The 14765-nt window shown below is 46.6% G+C and overlaps 7 protein-coding genes across 7 annotated transcripts; 5 read left to right on the top strand and 2 right to left on the bottom strand.

Moving 5' to 3' along the window:
- The first annotated feature begins 50 nt into the window (after positions 1-50).
- On the top strand, positions 51-1539 carry F4813DRAFT_71512 (uncharacterized protein). The gene is made up of 4 exons (XM_049248811.1): positions 51-359; positions 413-825; positions 889-1120; positions 1174-1539. The coding sequence occupies exons 1-4, from the start codon at positions 169-171 to the stop codon at positions 1205-1207; spliced, it is 870 nt and encodes a 289-aa protein (XP_049099635.1). The 5' UTR covers positions 51-168; the 3' UTR covers positions 1208-1539.
- F4813DRAFT_71519 (uncharacterized protein) lies at positions 1169-1900 on the top strand. Its single transcript, XM_049248812.1, has one exon. It carries the CDS (start codon positions 1304-1306, stop codon positions 1679-1681), a length of 378 nt encoding a protein of 125 aa, XP_049099634.1. The 5' UTR covers positions 1169-1303; the 3' UTR covers positions 1682-1900.
- A 278-nt stretch (positions 1901-2178) lies between these two features.
- Positions 2179-4925, bottom strand: F4813DRAFT_359239 (uncharacterized protein). Its single transcript, XM_049243305.1, has 6 exons — positions 4404-4925; positions 4020-4315; positions 3743-3968; positions 3631-3692; positions 3169-3577; positions 2179-2909 (listed from the first exon to the last, which is right to left on the bottom strand). Exons 1-6 carry the CDS (start codon positions 4692-4694, stop codon positions 2826-2828), a joined length of 1368 nt encoding a protein of 455 aa, XP_049099633.1. The 5' UTR covers positions 4695-4925; the 3' UTR covers positions 2179-2825.
- Positions 4926-5666: 741 nt separating this feature from the next.
- Positions 5667-6314, top strand: F4813DRAFT_380774 (ribosomal L18ae/LX protein domain-containing protein; the record flags this gene model as incomplete). The annotated part of the gene is made up of 3 exons (XM_049245597.1): positions 5667-5864; positions 5924-6100; positions 6156-6314. The coding sequence occupies 3 exons, from the start codon at positions 5667-5669 to the stop codon at positions 6312-6314; spliced, it is 534 nt and encodes a 177-aa protein (XP_049099632.1).
- Positions 6315-6329: 15 nt separating this feature from the next.
- On the bottom strand, positions 6330-9060 carry F4813DRAFT_71468 (fungal-specific transcription factor domain-containing protein). The gene has a single exon (XM_049248810.1). It carries the CDS (start codon positions 8866-8868, stop codon positions 6532-6534), a length of 2337 nt encoding a protein of 778 aa, XP_049099631.1. The 5' UTR covers positions 8869-9060; the 3' UTR covers positions 6330-6531.
- Positions 9061-9714: 654 nt separating this feature from the next.
- On the top strand, positions 9715-11017 carry F4813DRAFT_359229 (uncharacterized protein). Its single transcript, XM_049243304.1, has one exon. The coding sequence runs from the start codon at positions 10441-10443 to the stop codon at positions 10741-10743; it is 303 nt and encodes a 100-aa protein (XP_049099630.1). The 5' UTR covers positions 9715-10440; the 3' UTR covers positions 10744-11017.
- A 1049-nt stretch (positions 11018-12066) lies between these two features.
- Positions 12067-14136, top strand: F4813DRAFT_71447 (ankyrin repeat-containing domain protein). The gene is made up of 2 exons (XM_049248809.1): positions 12067-12273; positions 12339-14136. The coding sequence occupies exons 1-2, from the start codon at positions 12159-12161 to the stop codon at positions 13850-13852; spliced, it is 1629 nt and encodes a 542-aa protein (XP_049099629.1). The 5' UTR covers positions 12067-12158; the 3' UTR covers positions 13853-14136.
- The last annotated feature ends 629 nt before the right edge of the window (positions 14137-14765 follow it).

The raw sequence follows: 14765 nt of genomic DNA, 5'->3' as shown, positions 1-14765 counted from the left end.
CATCCTCGCAAACTGCTGCATTCCATCACCCGACTTGCATCGTCTTAACTATTCCATCAGCTGGATCTCCGTGATCCAAACGCGGTTGATACGATATTCAGAAGACTATTCCTTCGGTCGGGAACATAAGATAAAATTAATAAGAGGACATTCATTCATCTACTCAAGATGTTCAGTCGACGATTTGAGCCAGCCGCGAATAAGAGTTTTTCCAAGACTCATAAGGTCAACAAATCCAGTTCGTCTTTCAGTAAAAGTAGCGGAGTCTCTAAGAGCCGGCATGAACCCCGTCAACATCGCCGCCCGGCGACTGCGACATCTTCAAATGTGCCTATGGAAACATCCCTCTCACCAACTGGGTACGTCTTTAATTCTCATATTTCATACATTTTAACTAACTCCATTTTCACAGCACGTTGACCCCTTCCATCGTCACTCTGGTCATCGGTAGTGACCAACGCATCTTCGCTGCCCACGAAGATGTTCTCCGCGCCTCGTCGTGGTTCCAGCAAGCCTTATCGAACCAGTACATGGAAGGCCAGAACTCCAAACGCATACATCTTCCAGACGAGGAACCCGAGATCTTCTCGTCCATCCTAGAATACCTATACAAAGGCGACTACTACCCTCGTCTAATCCATAACAAGCGTCGGAACTCGTGGGAGATTGAGCAGATTGAAGATGACGATCGTGGCTCGAAAGAGTCAACCGTCTACCACCACGGTGTCGATGGCGACGTTCTCAAGGACACCGTCATTTATTGCACGGCCGACAAGTATGGTCTTGAGGAACTCAAGCGGGTCGCCTTGCGCAAACAGGGTCTTCGTAAGTCATCGCCGTCATTCTAGTCAACTGCTATCTTAAACCTAGCCACTAACATATCAACAGAGTCTGGTATTCAGTGCAGCACCATCCTCGCATCGGCACGTTACGCATATGCCAACACGCCAGACTCCGACTCCAAGTTGCGAGCACATTACCTCGCTCTCATTATCCGGAGCCGTAGTACCTTCAAACGAAGCGGCACCATGCAGCTAGAGATGTTCAACGGCGGCACACAGCTCTTCTTCGACCTTTTCGTGGCCTTATGCAACCACGTCGACGACATTTCCAGCACTCAGTAAGTAGCTCTTATTCATAATGTCGTTACAGCTCACTGACATCGCTTGCTAGAAACACACCCCGAAGCAACCGTCACTTCTTCTAATGTACTTCGTCTTAGTCGTCTTAATCTCCCCATCTCATCGTCATTTTTTATTACCTATTTTATTCCACTCGGATCCCATCACATTAAAACAACCTAATGATCAACGTCTTCCTATTCCTTTTGTACTTCCTATCACCGCGTTCTGAAAGATTTTGGGGGTTCGGTTCGGGGCACAACAGCGACAAATACCATATCAGAGGCGTTCAGGATTTTCACAATGGATACTATCATATTTTCTTTTTCTTTTTCGGTCAACTCTTGTATCATTACAATCCTCGCGACATATTGGTGCGGCGAGGATATCAGAGAACCATGCTATGGTGGATTGATGGCTACGAAGTAAAATGTCGGAGAAAAAAAATCACGAGTTCTAGAGGTATCAGTGTACGAAGGAGGCCGGCAGCGCCTTTCAGCGAGGAAAGGCTGAATTACGAGGAGATCGGTACCAAAGAAAATGGAAGCAGCCTATGTTAGTTGCGGGAATTGCACTTGGAGGAAATCTTATGAATATGCCTTGTATTATTACGTTCTAGACTATCTTTGATAGCAGCTCTCTGTTTTCCACCCTGATCTTATTTGTTTCTGAGATACCAGATCAGGGGCTTTTAGAAGATAAAGCACGCAAAACTACCTAATGAATTACGTTCTTGTATATATGTATTTCTTAGCACTCCTTCACTCGAATGATCGTGAAGCTTACAATATTCGTCACAATGAAACCTCCCTCACATAATACCTTGGTAACGTTTCCTCTGCTCACCCACCCTACAGGACAACGGGTGCGTGCCCGAATGCAAATTGGATCGAGGAGCTCCCGGTGATAAGCATGCAGAGAAGTAAGCGAGCATACCGAGCAACCAACAACCATTCCGTCTCCCTTGATTTGCCAATGGCTAATTTATTCTACATTAGGTGCTACTTATTAGGTACCTATCCGTCCCAATCCGTCTGCATGTACATACATATCCCAAGCTACCTATACCCACCCCGTTTCTTGTCGTAGCTACATGTAGATTAGTTACCTACTCAAGACACAGATGCCATACCCCGGTCTCACAAGTTAAAGTGGTTGCATATGGCCCCCACTCGCGTTTTAAAGAAGCAAAGACCAAGAGGTTGTGGGAGGGATGTATGAGTCATTCGCTCCGCATCCACCCGTGCTGAGCATGGATGTAAGCCAGCAATCTCGCATAGAAGGATGGCTGGAACAAGTGCGGCGGGTCTCTTCCCCGGGATATCTTGAGATATAGGTAGGTAGGTACCTAATAAAGTCCAACAGCGCAACACATATACATATTGCAACATGAAGGCTTAGCAAAACTAATGATACATCCACTAATGATGTCCTTTGTATTCTTATTCGTTCTATAGACGAATTAAGAGGAGGCTGCAGGGCGGGATCTAATCATACCCGGATCCAGTAGCAGCACCATTCTTCCCCGCACTCACAGGTCAGCCGCATCCTTTATGCAAGGCATCTCAATATTGCTTCTCGGTCAACATCCTCTAGTTGCCTAGGCTGACAACACGTATTTAAAGTGCCGCCTACTCATCGCCTCATTCTATCAGAAGACGGACGTGCTCCTCACCTTTCTGCCCACCTTTCCGCTTCATTGACTCAAACTTTTGTCCCGGGAAACGCGCCATTCTTGCTTAGCACCACAAAACCGCGCTCGTGGGCGATATATCCCTTCATTAAGTTCTACGATAGGTTTACTCCGTTAGTGAGTCATACTCAAAAGATATTAGGAGCGTGCAAATGAAATAATACGCGCTTGCGTTAAAAGGGTCTTGGAGAAATTCAGCACCGTATGAGGCTAGACTCCTCGAGGATATAGGGCACTGGACACGCCAGACGAAAAGATCTAACAGCTTGTCGCTTGTCCCACACACCAAATAGGTCTTCTTTTAAGACTTATAGGATTTTGAAAAAAAAAAAAAAAAAAAAAAATAGCTCGTACCTTATAGATCATATTGGCTAGGAGACACTCTACCTCATCAGTATCGATGTCTCCTCCGCCGCTGATCTTTATCGCCGCAGCAAACTCGGCCACCGGTATCCTCGTGCGACGGACAGGTGCAGCACCATCCTTCCCTTCCTCAAAGCCACCCGAGATGAAAACTTTCCGAAGAAGATTTCTCAAGGCGATATCGCGGCCACGTTCTAGGGTGAGATAGATGCGTCGTTTAATGAACTCGTTTTCGCCGTCCCGTAATGCAGCATCGAATGCGCGAAGATCTGCCTTTTTGATTGCCACACCTAAAGGTAAGAAGAGTTGCTGTAGTCGTGGAAACGGCTCGAGCAATTCGGAACTAGGTAGCGTGTGTGTTGTAAGGAGATGGCACGGAATAAGATAAGTTAATATTAGCCTAAGAAGTGTAAGTATACGAGGCAGACATATGACACAGATGTATAGACGTACTCAAGATTTCTCTTGGAGTCTTTGTGGCACATATGCCAGGCTGTAGTAAGATGTTGCTCGGCCTTAGTCTCGTTAGCGAGTAACCAAATACGTTCAGGTAGAGTATCCATACCTCCACGTAATTCTCCTCGAGGAATGCCAAAACTCCTTCATAATACTTGAAGGTGACCTGCTGCGACTTGGGAAACTTGTCGAGCGTCGGCATATCTCCCCGTCCTGCTTGAATCGCCTTCAGGACATTTTTAGATAGCGTGGCAGAATTAAGCTTGAAGTAACTCTTGAACAGGAGATTGATGGCATAATAGATGCCCCATTTACGGGATTCTTCTAGCGGCGCCCTTATTCTAAGTTAGTCATAAGCCATAAAAGACTATGGGTATTTTAAGTACCTATCGTTCAAACAGGTTTGAAAGATCCTATTGAGGTGCCGTGTACAGTCCTCTAGCATCTTATGCTCTTCGTACTCTGGGTCGAAGTCGTCCTGTATGACGGTCTCGGCACTATATTCAGTGCTGGTCTTTCTCTCCTCGTCTGCTCGGATGGCAAACAGTCGTAAATACCTCCCCGCGACGTACAGGCATGGAATAGTCCAGTTCTCGAATTCATGGTGCGTATATCCGCGGATGACTTGTAAAGTTAAATTCTTCCACGCTTCATACACCTTCGTCCATGATGGCTTGGATGACTTCGACTCGTTAACAGCGAACTAGGGTCAGCTTGGCAAAGGGGCCGGCGACAAATTAAATGAAGAAAATAATAAACCTGAGGCATACCTTCGTATCATTTCGTAAACCTTCAACGGCGAGTATTTCTCCGATCGCATTCCAGTAGGAAAAATAAATCTCGAACCAACCTGTTGTCTCCTCTTGAGACAGCCTGAGACGTGAATGATCCGTGTAGAATAGGAAATTGAGGTCGGCTGTAGCATCCCGTTGATTTCCACGACCCCAAATAGACTGCAACTTCGATGCGTACGTCTGCGTATCTGGCCGAATGGTGTCAGCCAGCCGGTCACCTTTCATTCCGGCATATGCCGTCTTAAATTCCTTAATGAGCGAATCCATGGCTGTAGAGAAGAGGAGGTGCACGAGCTAGAATGAGGTGCAATGAGGATTGAAGACTAGAACGGTTCAAAAGCGAGGAATTAAACAATTATAAGGTAATTAGTTGAACATGGTATATTAGTATGTCTTTAGTTTTGTCATCTGTCATCTCCTACTTCACTAACACCTGGTTGAATGTTGGACATCTGAAAGTTGAGAAGCACAAGGTTCTTTGTAGTCCTTATGAGTTTACATTATTCTGATTGGCCCAAGCTTAAACGTAGAAGGAAACCCACTTAGGTACCTAGGAGGTATGAGACCCAATTTTCCATTCTTCCATGAATGTAGCTTTCTAGCCACATACATAAAGCAACAACACACCGCCACTTAGGTACACCCCACCTCGGATAAGCCACAGGTCACTAGGGCGGCAAACCCTTAGCACAGAAATTTCACCAAAACTTTCCTGGTAAGCGAATTCAACATCCAACATTCAGACCCGGACTTTTTCCAACTACGCACGACTTCTCGATCACGACCACATACACACCAAGTCCACAGTAGGTTGAACGCCTAACACGTTTATTGATTAATTACTGACATAATTCAAGATGGGTAAGCTACGAATTTTATTTCTTCCTCCGCATCAGCACCAAAACTAGGCCTCCAGACACGCACTGCGATATGTACGATCGATTGAAACCTCGAGCGACAATCCGAATAGAAAAACTACAACGAGGCGCACTTGATGTTGAACCGCGCTGCATGCGCATATCATCCTAGAGACGAATGGGTACACGAAAAGAAAATATGGCTGGACAAATTGGGATTTTGAATTTTGAATCAGATTCACGTACCCAGACTTTGTCACGCGAAATCTCGACAGCATGAACGATACCACAATTAGCATCAACAACTCGATATCTAGCTGCATTGGAAATCGCCCTGATTCAAACATGACTCCATTTACTCTGAAGAAAAGAAATACTAATAATGCGGGCATCAGGTCGTCTTCAGGAATATCAGGTCATTGGGCGCCATCTGCCCAGCGAGGCCAACCCTACCCCCAAGCTGTACCGCATGCGAATTTTCGCTCCCAATGAGGTCGTGGCCAAGTCCCGCTTCTGGTACTTCCTGACCAAGTTGAAGAAGGTCAAGAAGGCCAACGGTGAGATCGTCAGCTTGAACAAGGTATGCCACGAAAGCAGAATTTGCGCCAGGAAGATGATGGGAATTAACATTTGAATTAGATCGCTGAGAAGAACCCTCTCCGCGTCAAGAACTTCGGCATCTGGATCCGATACGACTCCCGATCTGGTACCCACAACATGTACAAGGAATACCGAGAGATGTCCCGAACGGATGCCGTCGAGGCTCTCTACCAGGACATGGCTGCCCGCCACCGCGCCCGATTCCGGTCGGTTCACGTACGTTACCCTCGATTCCTACTTTGAAATGACGGCTTGACTAACAAATTTCTAGATCCTCCGCGTCGTCGAGCTTGAGAAGGGCGAAGATGTCAAGCGCCCCTACATCAAGCAACTCATCACCAAGAACCTCACCTTCCCTCTCCCTCACCGTGTACCCAAGATCAACAACAAGAAGGTGTTCAGCGCCACCCGACCTTCCACATTCGCATAAAGGGTTTTTTCGTGTTGCTGTCGGGGGGATTAAGGGAATCGGGTTTGCCGGTGTTCATTACGGAATTGCGGAAAACTTCTTCATTAGCATATGTGTGCTCGGTAGATAAAGCACTAAATGCATACCACCAATGAGCAAATAAGTTGCGCTACGTGTTTCTACATGTTGTACAATGCTTTCCATTTGTAGTGTGTAGTGTGCTATGTGACGAGAGATTCTACTGATTGCTAACCTCGCTCGAGCCCGACTTAGACTGTTTGTCAGGGTCGGCCTGTGTTTCGGTCACAAAGTCATCCCAAGTACTCCAATCCGTCATGACATTCGGACCGCCAATGTCCAACATGGGTATATCAAAATTCAAATCCCTCCACCCCCATAACTCGTTCAATGCGTACGGCGACAAGCTGAGCTTTTCCAAGTCTGCCGGGACGCTGGGCTCCCTTGCATCGCGTATTTCGGCCCCGTATATGCTTTCCGGCTGTACTGCTGTAGTATAACCCCCTTCTATTGGCGGGATGCCGCTTTCTAAGCTGTTTGTTTGCACATATAATGTATCTTGTATCTGTACGTCTGAGCTATCTATAGTAGCCATTGTAACACCAGTTGTGTTTGTAGTAGCGGTAGGCGTAGTAGTATCGGCGGTGTTCGTAGTCGCCAACCTAGCCGCCTTGGCCTTCTTATACAGCTTGCGGATAGGCCGCCACAAAGTGCCATTCTTGGTGTCGGCGATGACCTCGCTCCACTTAGGCAAGACGTCCTCGACGGTCTGCCAGGCGCGGTCGACGAGCTCGCCACGGGTCTGCGTGCACAGCTCCGCAAGCGCGACAGCTAGGGGGTGCCATTGGACGTACGTGGCGACCCACCAGCTGAACCGCTCACCATACGGCCCTGTCGCAAGGTGGTCATTAAGCTCAACGATAGATATGGCCGTGCGCAGCGTCGCCTCATGCGGGAACACGTTGCCGGCTGCTCCCGCTCTCCCTTGCCGCGATGCTGAAGCCGCCTGTGGGCGCCGCCGCGGGTGCAGTGGGTACTGCATGATGAGCCATAGCTTGAGGATAACAAGACGTACCATGATAGAGGCTAGGTGTGAAGGCACATGGTTCGTGTCTGCGCCTACGACGAATTGCGCTTCAAGACTCTGGGCATGCTTCAGTGTCTCCTCGACACCCTTAGACGGCGGGCCGCTGTCTTCGATACCCGGTGCGTCCTGCGCATGCTCTACGGCTAGGAAGAGTCCTGAGCACCGCGCCGTGCATAAGTTAAATGTCATATCACTAGGTCCCTGCCTCTCGACTAGTGGGCCCCGGGAGTCAGGCCCAAAGTCGTCGTCGTTAATATTCAACGGGAGCCGCGTGTCATAGCTACCACGCGCCACAATAGTATTAGTCCCGCGGTCTTCAGATGCCCGAATGTCGAGTACTATGAGCTGCCACCACAGACGCCGCCGCATTTCCGCATGGAATGGGGAGAGATGCGCATTGCTGCTCTCATGATGTAGATCAAGCGCTTGCGCAAGACGTATGGGTAAGGAAAGAAGTGCCCACGATGCGCGCGATCCTTTGGTATTACATCGCACGCAAGCTACGTATAATGTTAGCGCTTGCAAGGTTTCGAGACTAGTACTACTGAGATAGTCAGCCCGCACTAGAAGGTACTCGAGCGTAGAAGAGTAGAGCTGGAGTAATTCCTCGCGCCGCCGGCCTAGCTGCGCAAGGCATGTCGAGGGCGACAAGCTTGCTACAGCCGCATAGTAGATAGAGAAGTGCAGGGCTTCTTTCTCCGGGGTAAGTTGTGACCGTGCGGTTTCGGGGGAGTGAGCGAGTGAACGTAGGCCCTCTCGTATTGTGGGCCGGTGGAGTATCTTCAGGATCATATCAACGTTTGTGAAGAATGTCGAGGTTAGAAATAATATATGCTGTGGGGATGGATGTTCGATATGATCGTAAGAGATACGTGGTGAGTTCCCAAGGAGCATGCCCGGTGATAAAGCATATGTGCCAGGGCTACTATTATCGTTTGTTACCGACTCGGGAGTGTCTCCCTGCAGCATTTGTTGTTCTTCATCATCCGAGTCGGTAGAAGACTCCAGGGCTTGCCTCAACCCTTCGACTTCGAGACAGAGGCTTGACCAAAACTCGCCGCTCAGATAGCGCGAGGCCTTGCTATCTTGAAACGCCTTCTTCCAATTATCCTGGGACTCGCTAGGAGCAGTCGGCTTCGTAGCAGCTCCGAGGGCCAGCGGAGCGGTGCTTAGACCGGGTGCAGAGTCTGGGACTAGCTCGGCCACATTGGCTCCTTCTAAACCGGAAGCACTAACCTTGCCCACGATGGACTCTAGCCGGCTTAAACGCTGGAGGAGGTCCAAGTTTTTGTTTGCTCGCGGTTTACGCATCCGCTTGCGTGTAGGGAATATACATTCGGCGCCAGAACGCACACAATGACTACATGGGTGTTCTCGACTGCACTTCAGCTTCCTCGCACGGCAATTTGTACAGCTCAGCGGTTTTGACTGCGGCCGTTGAGCCGTGCCCGCTGGTGGGCGAGAATCCATCCCCTCTTTGTTGTGCCGCTAGTTATCCAGAATCCAAGATTGTTAAACTGTAGGTTATTTCAATGCCTCAACTCATTGAAACCCTCATAAAATTTTAGTATAACTATATCATGTCCATTATAGAACATAAATTGAGTTGTCTTAGGAGGTTAAATATGGATATGTATAAACTGAGAGTGAGGCTGTGTTTTTGCTTAGAGAATGAGTTTCGATTCCAGGGTCCCAGTGTTTTAACTCCTTGATTAGGTACCTAACCTACCTGGTTAAGTCATATGACATACGGATACTGCATTACGTAGGGCTGAGTTTTAATACTTGATACGGTTAGTCCAGTCTAAATATGGCTAGCTCGCTGTTGCACGATTCCTAAATTTCAGTATTAAGGATTAGCGTAAGACTTGAATTCAGTTTGTATTGCGTAGCAAATTTATATTCACTAGCCGCGCCAGTTCTTTTCAAAGGAACAGCTTATTACAATTGATCATGTAGATGATACGGAGCGCAGATATCTTTCATATGTATAGTACCCTAGTTCATTCGTATAGGCTTACGCGTTCAAATTGGGATGGGGTAAAATGGAACCAGTTGTTCTCTAAAAATAGCTTCAAATTGAAGTGCCGCAGACTAAACGGTGATGATGGTAGTTTATTATAATTGTCCTTTATTATTCCAGCAAAGACTGAGAGTAAAATAACATAAATATTGTAACCTTAAATACGTACCTATATAAGTCAATCCTCTATCTTTATCAACCACCTAGGTAGGGTGGAATACCTTTTGCTATAAAAAAGGATATTAATATAGAAGTAATTTAGAGGTTATAAAGATTAACTGTTACTTGGAGACCCTAGAAATGGCTAATTAGTAAATATAGTAGTAAGGTAAAGACCTCACGAGTCATTTGCATAGGACACGAACTTCCCATAACTTTAAGATTGTCACAAGAGGTAACTAACGGCAAAGCTTCCTAGATGTTCATTTTGCCATCTGGAAGAGACTATGGAACTGAAAAGTGCTGTACCCAAGTAAAATCCTCACATCAGCATCTAAGGGACTAAGTGAAGGAGAAAAGGCTGGCCGACAAAGACTTCGACTTCTCACCTTGCCTCCGCTTGGCATGATTTCGACCTCCCATAGCTTCACCGAGGCTAGTCCCGTAACCCCTACGTTACCCAAGAATTTAACTAGGTCTGGTAAGACATGTCTAAGATGTCTCGCTGCGCTTGAAGAATACCCATAAAACGAAACTAAATGGCGGGATGAGACACGGGTAACGTTGGTAGCACGTGGCGCGAACGGGTTGGAGAGGAATCTTCAGCCATTATATCCTATGTTCACGTTCCTGCCTCCTTCAATTAATCATCTCTGGTTCTTCTGACGAGAACCTCGTGGTAGTCGACAGGGACTATAAGAGAAGCGTCAGGAGCCATGACGATAATCCTAAATTCCCTTATAGACAAATACTAAGCATCTATTACAATATTATATCCTTCTCTCTATCATCAAAACTATCACCACTTCCTCACGACAGAGACTTACTTTTTAAGAAGTTTCTCACCTAAAGCTTTAAAAATGCATCCCTCTACGCTCATTATCATCATCTCAGCAACCGCATTGGCCCTACTGTTCCCGCTTCCGGCACTAGGCGGCATAGGCGGCATATCCGACACAATTGTAGGCACCATCGACAGCCTACTAGGCACATCCAGTCACCGTAAGAGCCACGGCGGCAACACGGGGCACGGATCCGAATGTCGTCGCTACGATACCGAGCTCATCACAACATGCATAAATAAATGCGTAGACCTATGCGAAGATGGTGATGCGGACTGCAGCGCTTGCATGAAGGGTTGCTGTAAGTACCTGTCCTTATAGAAAATTTCCATTAGGGCATAGGAATTTCGAAGACTTTACTGACTTGATTATTCTCTAGCTCGTAAAAGTTCTTGCGGCAAGCCCCACGATGATACTCCCAAGACCGGCCGCCAAAATAGCACTGTGCATCTAAATGAATGAAGCATCTGAAATATATATGAACGAATAATTCTACACGGTGATAATGTGGCTCATGAAGGTTAATGAAATAGCTAAAACAATCTTGTATTTGGGACTGTGATAGGCGGGGTTACGAGATACCATCTGATGAGCAATGAGGCAGGAGGCGTTAGGACTATAAGGAGAAAAGATACTACCATTAAGCAATTAATATTTATGACTTTTTGATTTTCTTTATTTTCTTTTTTCTTTTTTTCTTTTGCTTTTATGACTTGGATATTGCGAGTGATCAGTTCATCGAGTAGTTCTTGCCAAGCACCAGTAAAATTAGGTCTAGCTGCCCCTGAATAGGTTGTCTTAGTTCCATTTGATTGGGCTTTGGAATGAGGCTTAAAATTGTGGGACTAATTGTGGCAAGTACGTGTGACTCACTAGCCTCACCTTAGGTAGGCAGCAGCCCCACCTCAGAATAATATAAATTCAAACCCACTCCCCCCAAATTTATAAAATTTCTTTCTTTTCTTTCCTCATCTTAGTGCACGGGCTTTACGCGTCACAGTGAGGAGTAATCCGAGTGCGTGTTTTTGCTAGTTGAAAACTATAACATGACCACTCCTGTTTGGCTTCGTGCCGGGCAGGGAATTTTTGGAACTTGAACCACTATGGATTCTTTTCATCATGGCTCTGTCCCTAGCTGGATGGAGGTGAGGAAGAGTGTTGGATTTTCTGGATGTTGGCAGAAGGGCGTTGCAAAAAGGTGGTGCATCTACGAGGATAATTGTTAGTAGAGGTACGCCAGCTTTTGACGCCTTTCTGGTCGATTCCAATGGCTGACTATTTGTTATGTAGAGCGGAAATTATTTTGACTAGATTTAATTTAGGACAAATCTGATATACCAATTGTCGCGTTTGTGACGACGGCCCGATGCCATGCCAACAGGAGACGTATCGCATAGCAGCGGTAGTAATATCATTGCGGGAAATATTTGTCGTTGAAAATGAAACTGAACAGCTTTTCGAAGGTACACTAAGCTACCCTACAACGCCTCTACCGCCCTCAAAGTGTTACGTAGATGCACTAGAGAGTTTATCGTCGTCGCGAACGAATTGAGTCACTTGGATCATTCTTTTCACGTGGATTCATCTGTTGCGCGACAACCGACTCCAGCGTATAAAATCAAGCATACCTTTAATTTCTGTTACTCGAAAGAAATTCTAAGGCCTAACGCAACTGAAGAAACGAACTTCGATCGCCTACGATACAATCACTACGAATAGTCGGCTTCGAAAGCAACATGGACCCGAGCATGGACATAAATACTTTTCCTACCATCGTATTCACCTCAGTCGTCGAGTACCTGGTTTTAACTGTTGGTATTTATAAGGCTGTTCGACTCCGTCTAGTGAATAGTGAGTTGGATTTTTCACTCGCGAGTATTGTAATATCTATCGATATCTAATGCATCATATTTTAGAGCTTTTCAACTCCGAGATACTATTTGCTATATGCAATAAGCAAGTCATCGACATTGATGACCCAGCTACCCCGTGGGTGTCTGAGAGGATACACCCTTCAATCAAAGCCCGAATTTTCCTGCACCGATCCCTTTCTGGTAAGGGGAAACAAGACAGCTATGTCACGACTATCACCAGTGTCAACAAGGCAATAGACCTCTTAACCCAGCAGACCGAGGAAGGTCGGGATAAACAACACCAGATCATCGCCGAGGCTATCTGTACTATGCATCCCCACAGCATCAAACGCTGGCAGAGTAGTATCAATATCAATACCCACATAGAAGCGCAAAACATTCTGAGTGGTGCTATTGTTCTCGGAAACCTGCATCTAGTTAAGTCGCTGCTTGACGCACCGAATACATTGGCCGGAGTTAATTTTGAAACTCCCTACTTTGGTCGACCACTGCAGCTTGCGGCTGTTTGGGGTCACCTACACATTGTCCGTTATTTGATCGGCCGCGGTGCTAATCCACGGGCAAATAGTTATGATAGCGAGGATGATGGCAGTCAAAACTGGAGGTTCGATGGAATGGGCAGTATTGACGACAAGCAGCGATACTATCGAAAACCTCGGGGAAGCGCCCTTCGAGCTGCTGCCTTAGGAGGGCATGAAGACATTGTGAACCTACTTCTGAAGCCGGAATATCGGCTGTCGATTTACAAAGAGGAATATTTTCGAGCGATTATGGCTGCGGCGCGCGGTGGCCATCCCAACATCTGGAAACTGCTTATCGCCTTGACGGGTAAACCCCTACACCGCTCCATAAGATTGAGAGATGAAATATTCTGGGAAGCAACTTTCCATGGGCGAGAAGAAGTGGCGCAGATGGTACTTGATTCCGGTCTGGACATTGATACAAAGCCGCGACAAGAAATGTATGTCTCCGCTCTAGATATCGCCGCAGCAAGGGGTGATATTCGTATGGTCCGGTTTTTACTTGACCGAGGGGCCTCTACAGAGCCGTCCGTGAGGATGGCTGCAAATCCCATCAAAAGCGCCGCCTCTGGTGGGCACCAAGAAGTCGTGGAGATGTTACTTGAGCATGGAGCTAACGATGAAGGGGTCTTTGAAGTTGCTACTAATAGAGGGCAAACTCGCCTAGTTAAATGGCTCTTGGAAAAAGATCCAAGCTCGATAACTATGGAAAGTAGGCATGGACAATACACAGTAGGAGTAAGTGCGTTGTTATGCGCCATACAAATTAGGAACGCCGACATCATAGCCCTCCTAGCTGATGCTGGTGTCTCACTGAAAGGAATGCCCGATACGGTATTCATACCACATGGAGCCGAGCTTCCTTCTTCGGTGTGGATAGTGAATTTACTCATTTCACTCGGGATCGTAGATCTAGATCCCGAAAAATACAACAGTTATCAGTGGACTTCGGAGGAAGACAATATTCAATCTCAGCTAATGAGGAGGAGGGTGAAGATTTCAAGACGGACATGGCAATGGGTAGGCAAGCATTGAGACTTGCACATCATCCTCTGACGCTATGCTATGGTATAACCATGCGTCTCTCAGAGAAGTTGTATTTACCTAGGTACCTCTCTTAATGATACCAATTCGAGCACGTCAGTCGGGAAAGAAACAATGTCTATAATTGTTGAAGATTAGCGACTGATGATAACCTTACCGGCGTTTGTTAATGAAACCTCTTGGCAACTGAACACCACTTCAATTGTAATTTTCGCTATCTTTCTATAGGGAACATACTGAGGTCGACAAGACTACTACATGTCGACAGACTTACACCTTGCTTTATACGGTGATTTAATGGGGGGTAGAGAAACCCCGTTTTCTCGCATAGCTTCTGCTATAGTTCAATGTATGTATAGGACTCAGGTACCCTGCTATAATAGTGCCTATGACTTGCAGTTCGCCGAGGAGTTCTACCAGAATAAAGTATTGCTGCAATGCACATAATACAAACGGGGCTGTTAGGCTATTGAAGTTGATGTGCTAACTCTGGAGTCGTACACTATAGTAATATAGTAATTCTTATCCAAGTATCCATCGCAACTCTGGCTACATATTCCGTATTGCCAACCTAGATTGATATAAAGGGTATAGTCAACTCATTCAAATTGGAAATTCCAGCCACTGGATTGTTAAAAGTATTATCAATCCAGCCCCCCGCGACTTTCCAATTAGGACTAGGTTAGCTAGGTTTTATCGGGAAATTCCTTATGTACGTCGTTCTGCTATGGGTCCCGTTGCTGTCATGTCTTGGTATGATTTGACGACGTTCGTGGGTCCTTCACCTTTCCTGGGCCTCCCCGACCTTCGCCACGAGCACGAGCGCGAAATATGCGCCATACATAGGTTTCCCGTAGCGCTCTCTGGATTGCTTGACACGTCACGTATGTATATACTACCTCGG

The sequence above is a fragment of the Daldinia decipiens genome (assembly GCF_022478715.1).
Source record: "Daldinia decipiens strain CBS 113046 unplaced genomic scaffold F4813scaffold_16, whole genome shotgun sequence".
In the NCBI taxonomy this organism is placed as follows: Eukaryota; Fungi; Ascomycota; class Sordariomycetes; order Xylariales; family Hypoxylaceae; genus Daldinia; species Daldinia decipiens.
Note: the sequence above shows the minus strand (reverse complement) of the source record. Positions and strands in the feature narration are given on the sequence as shown.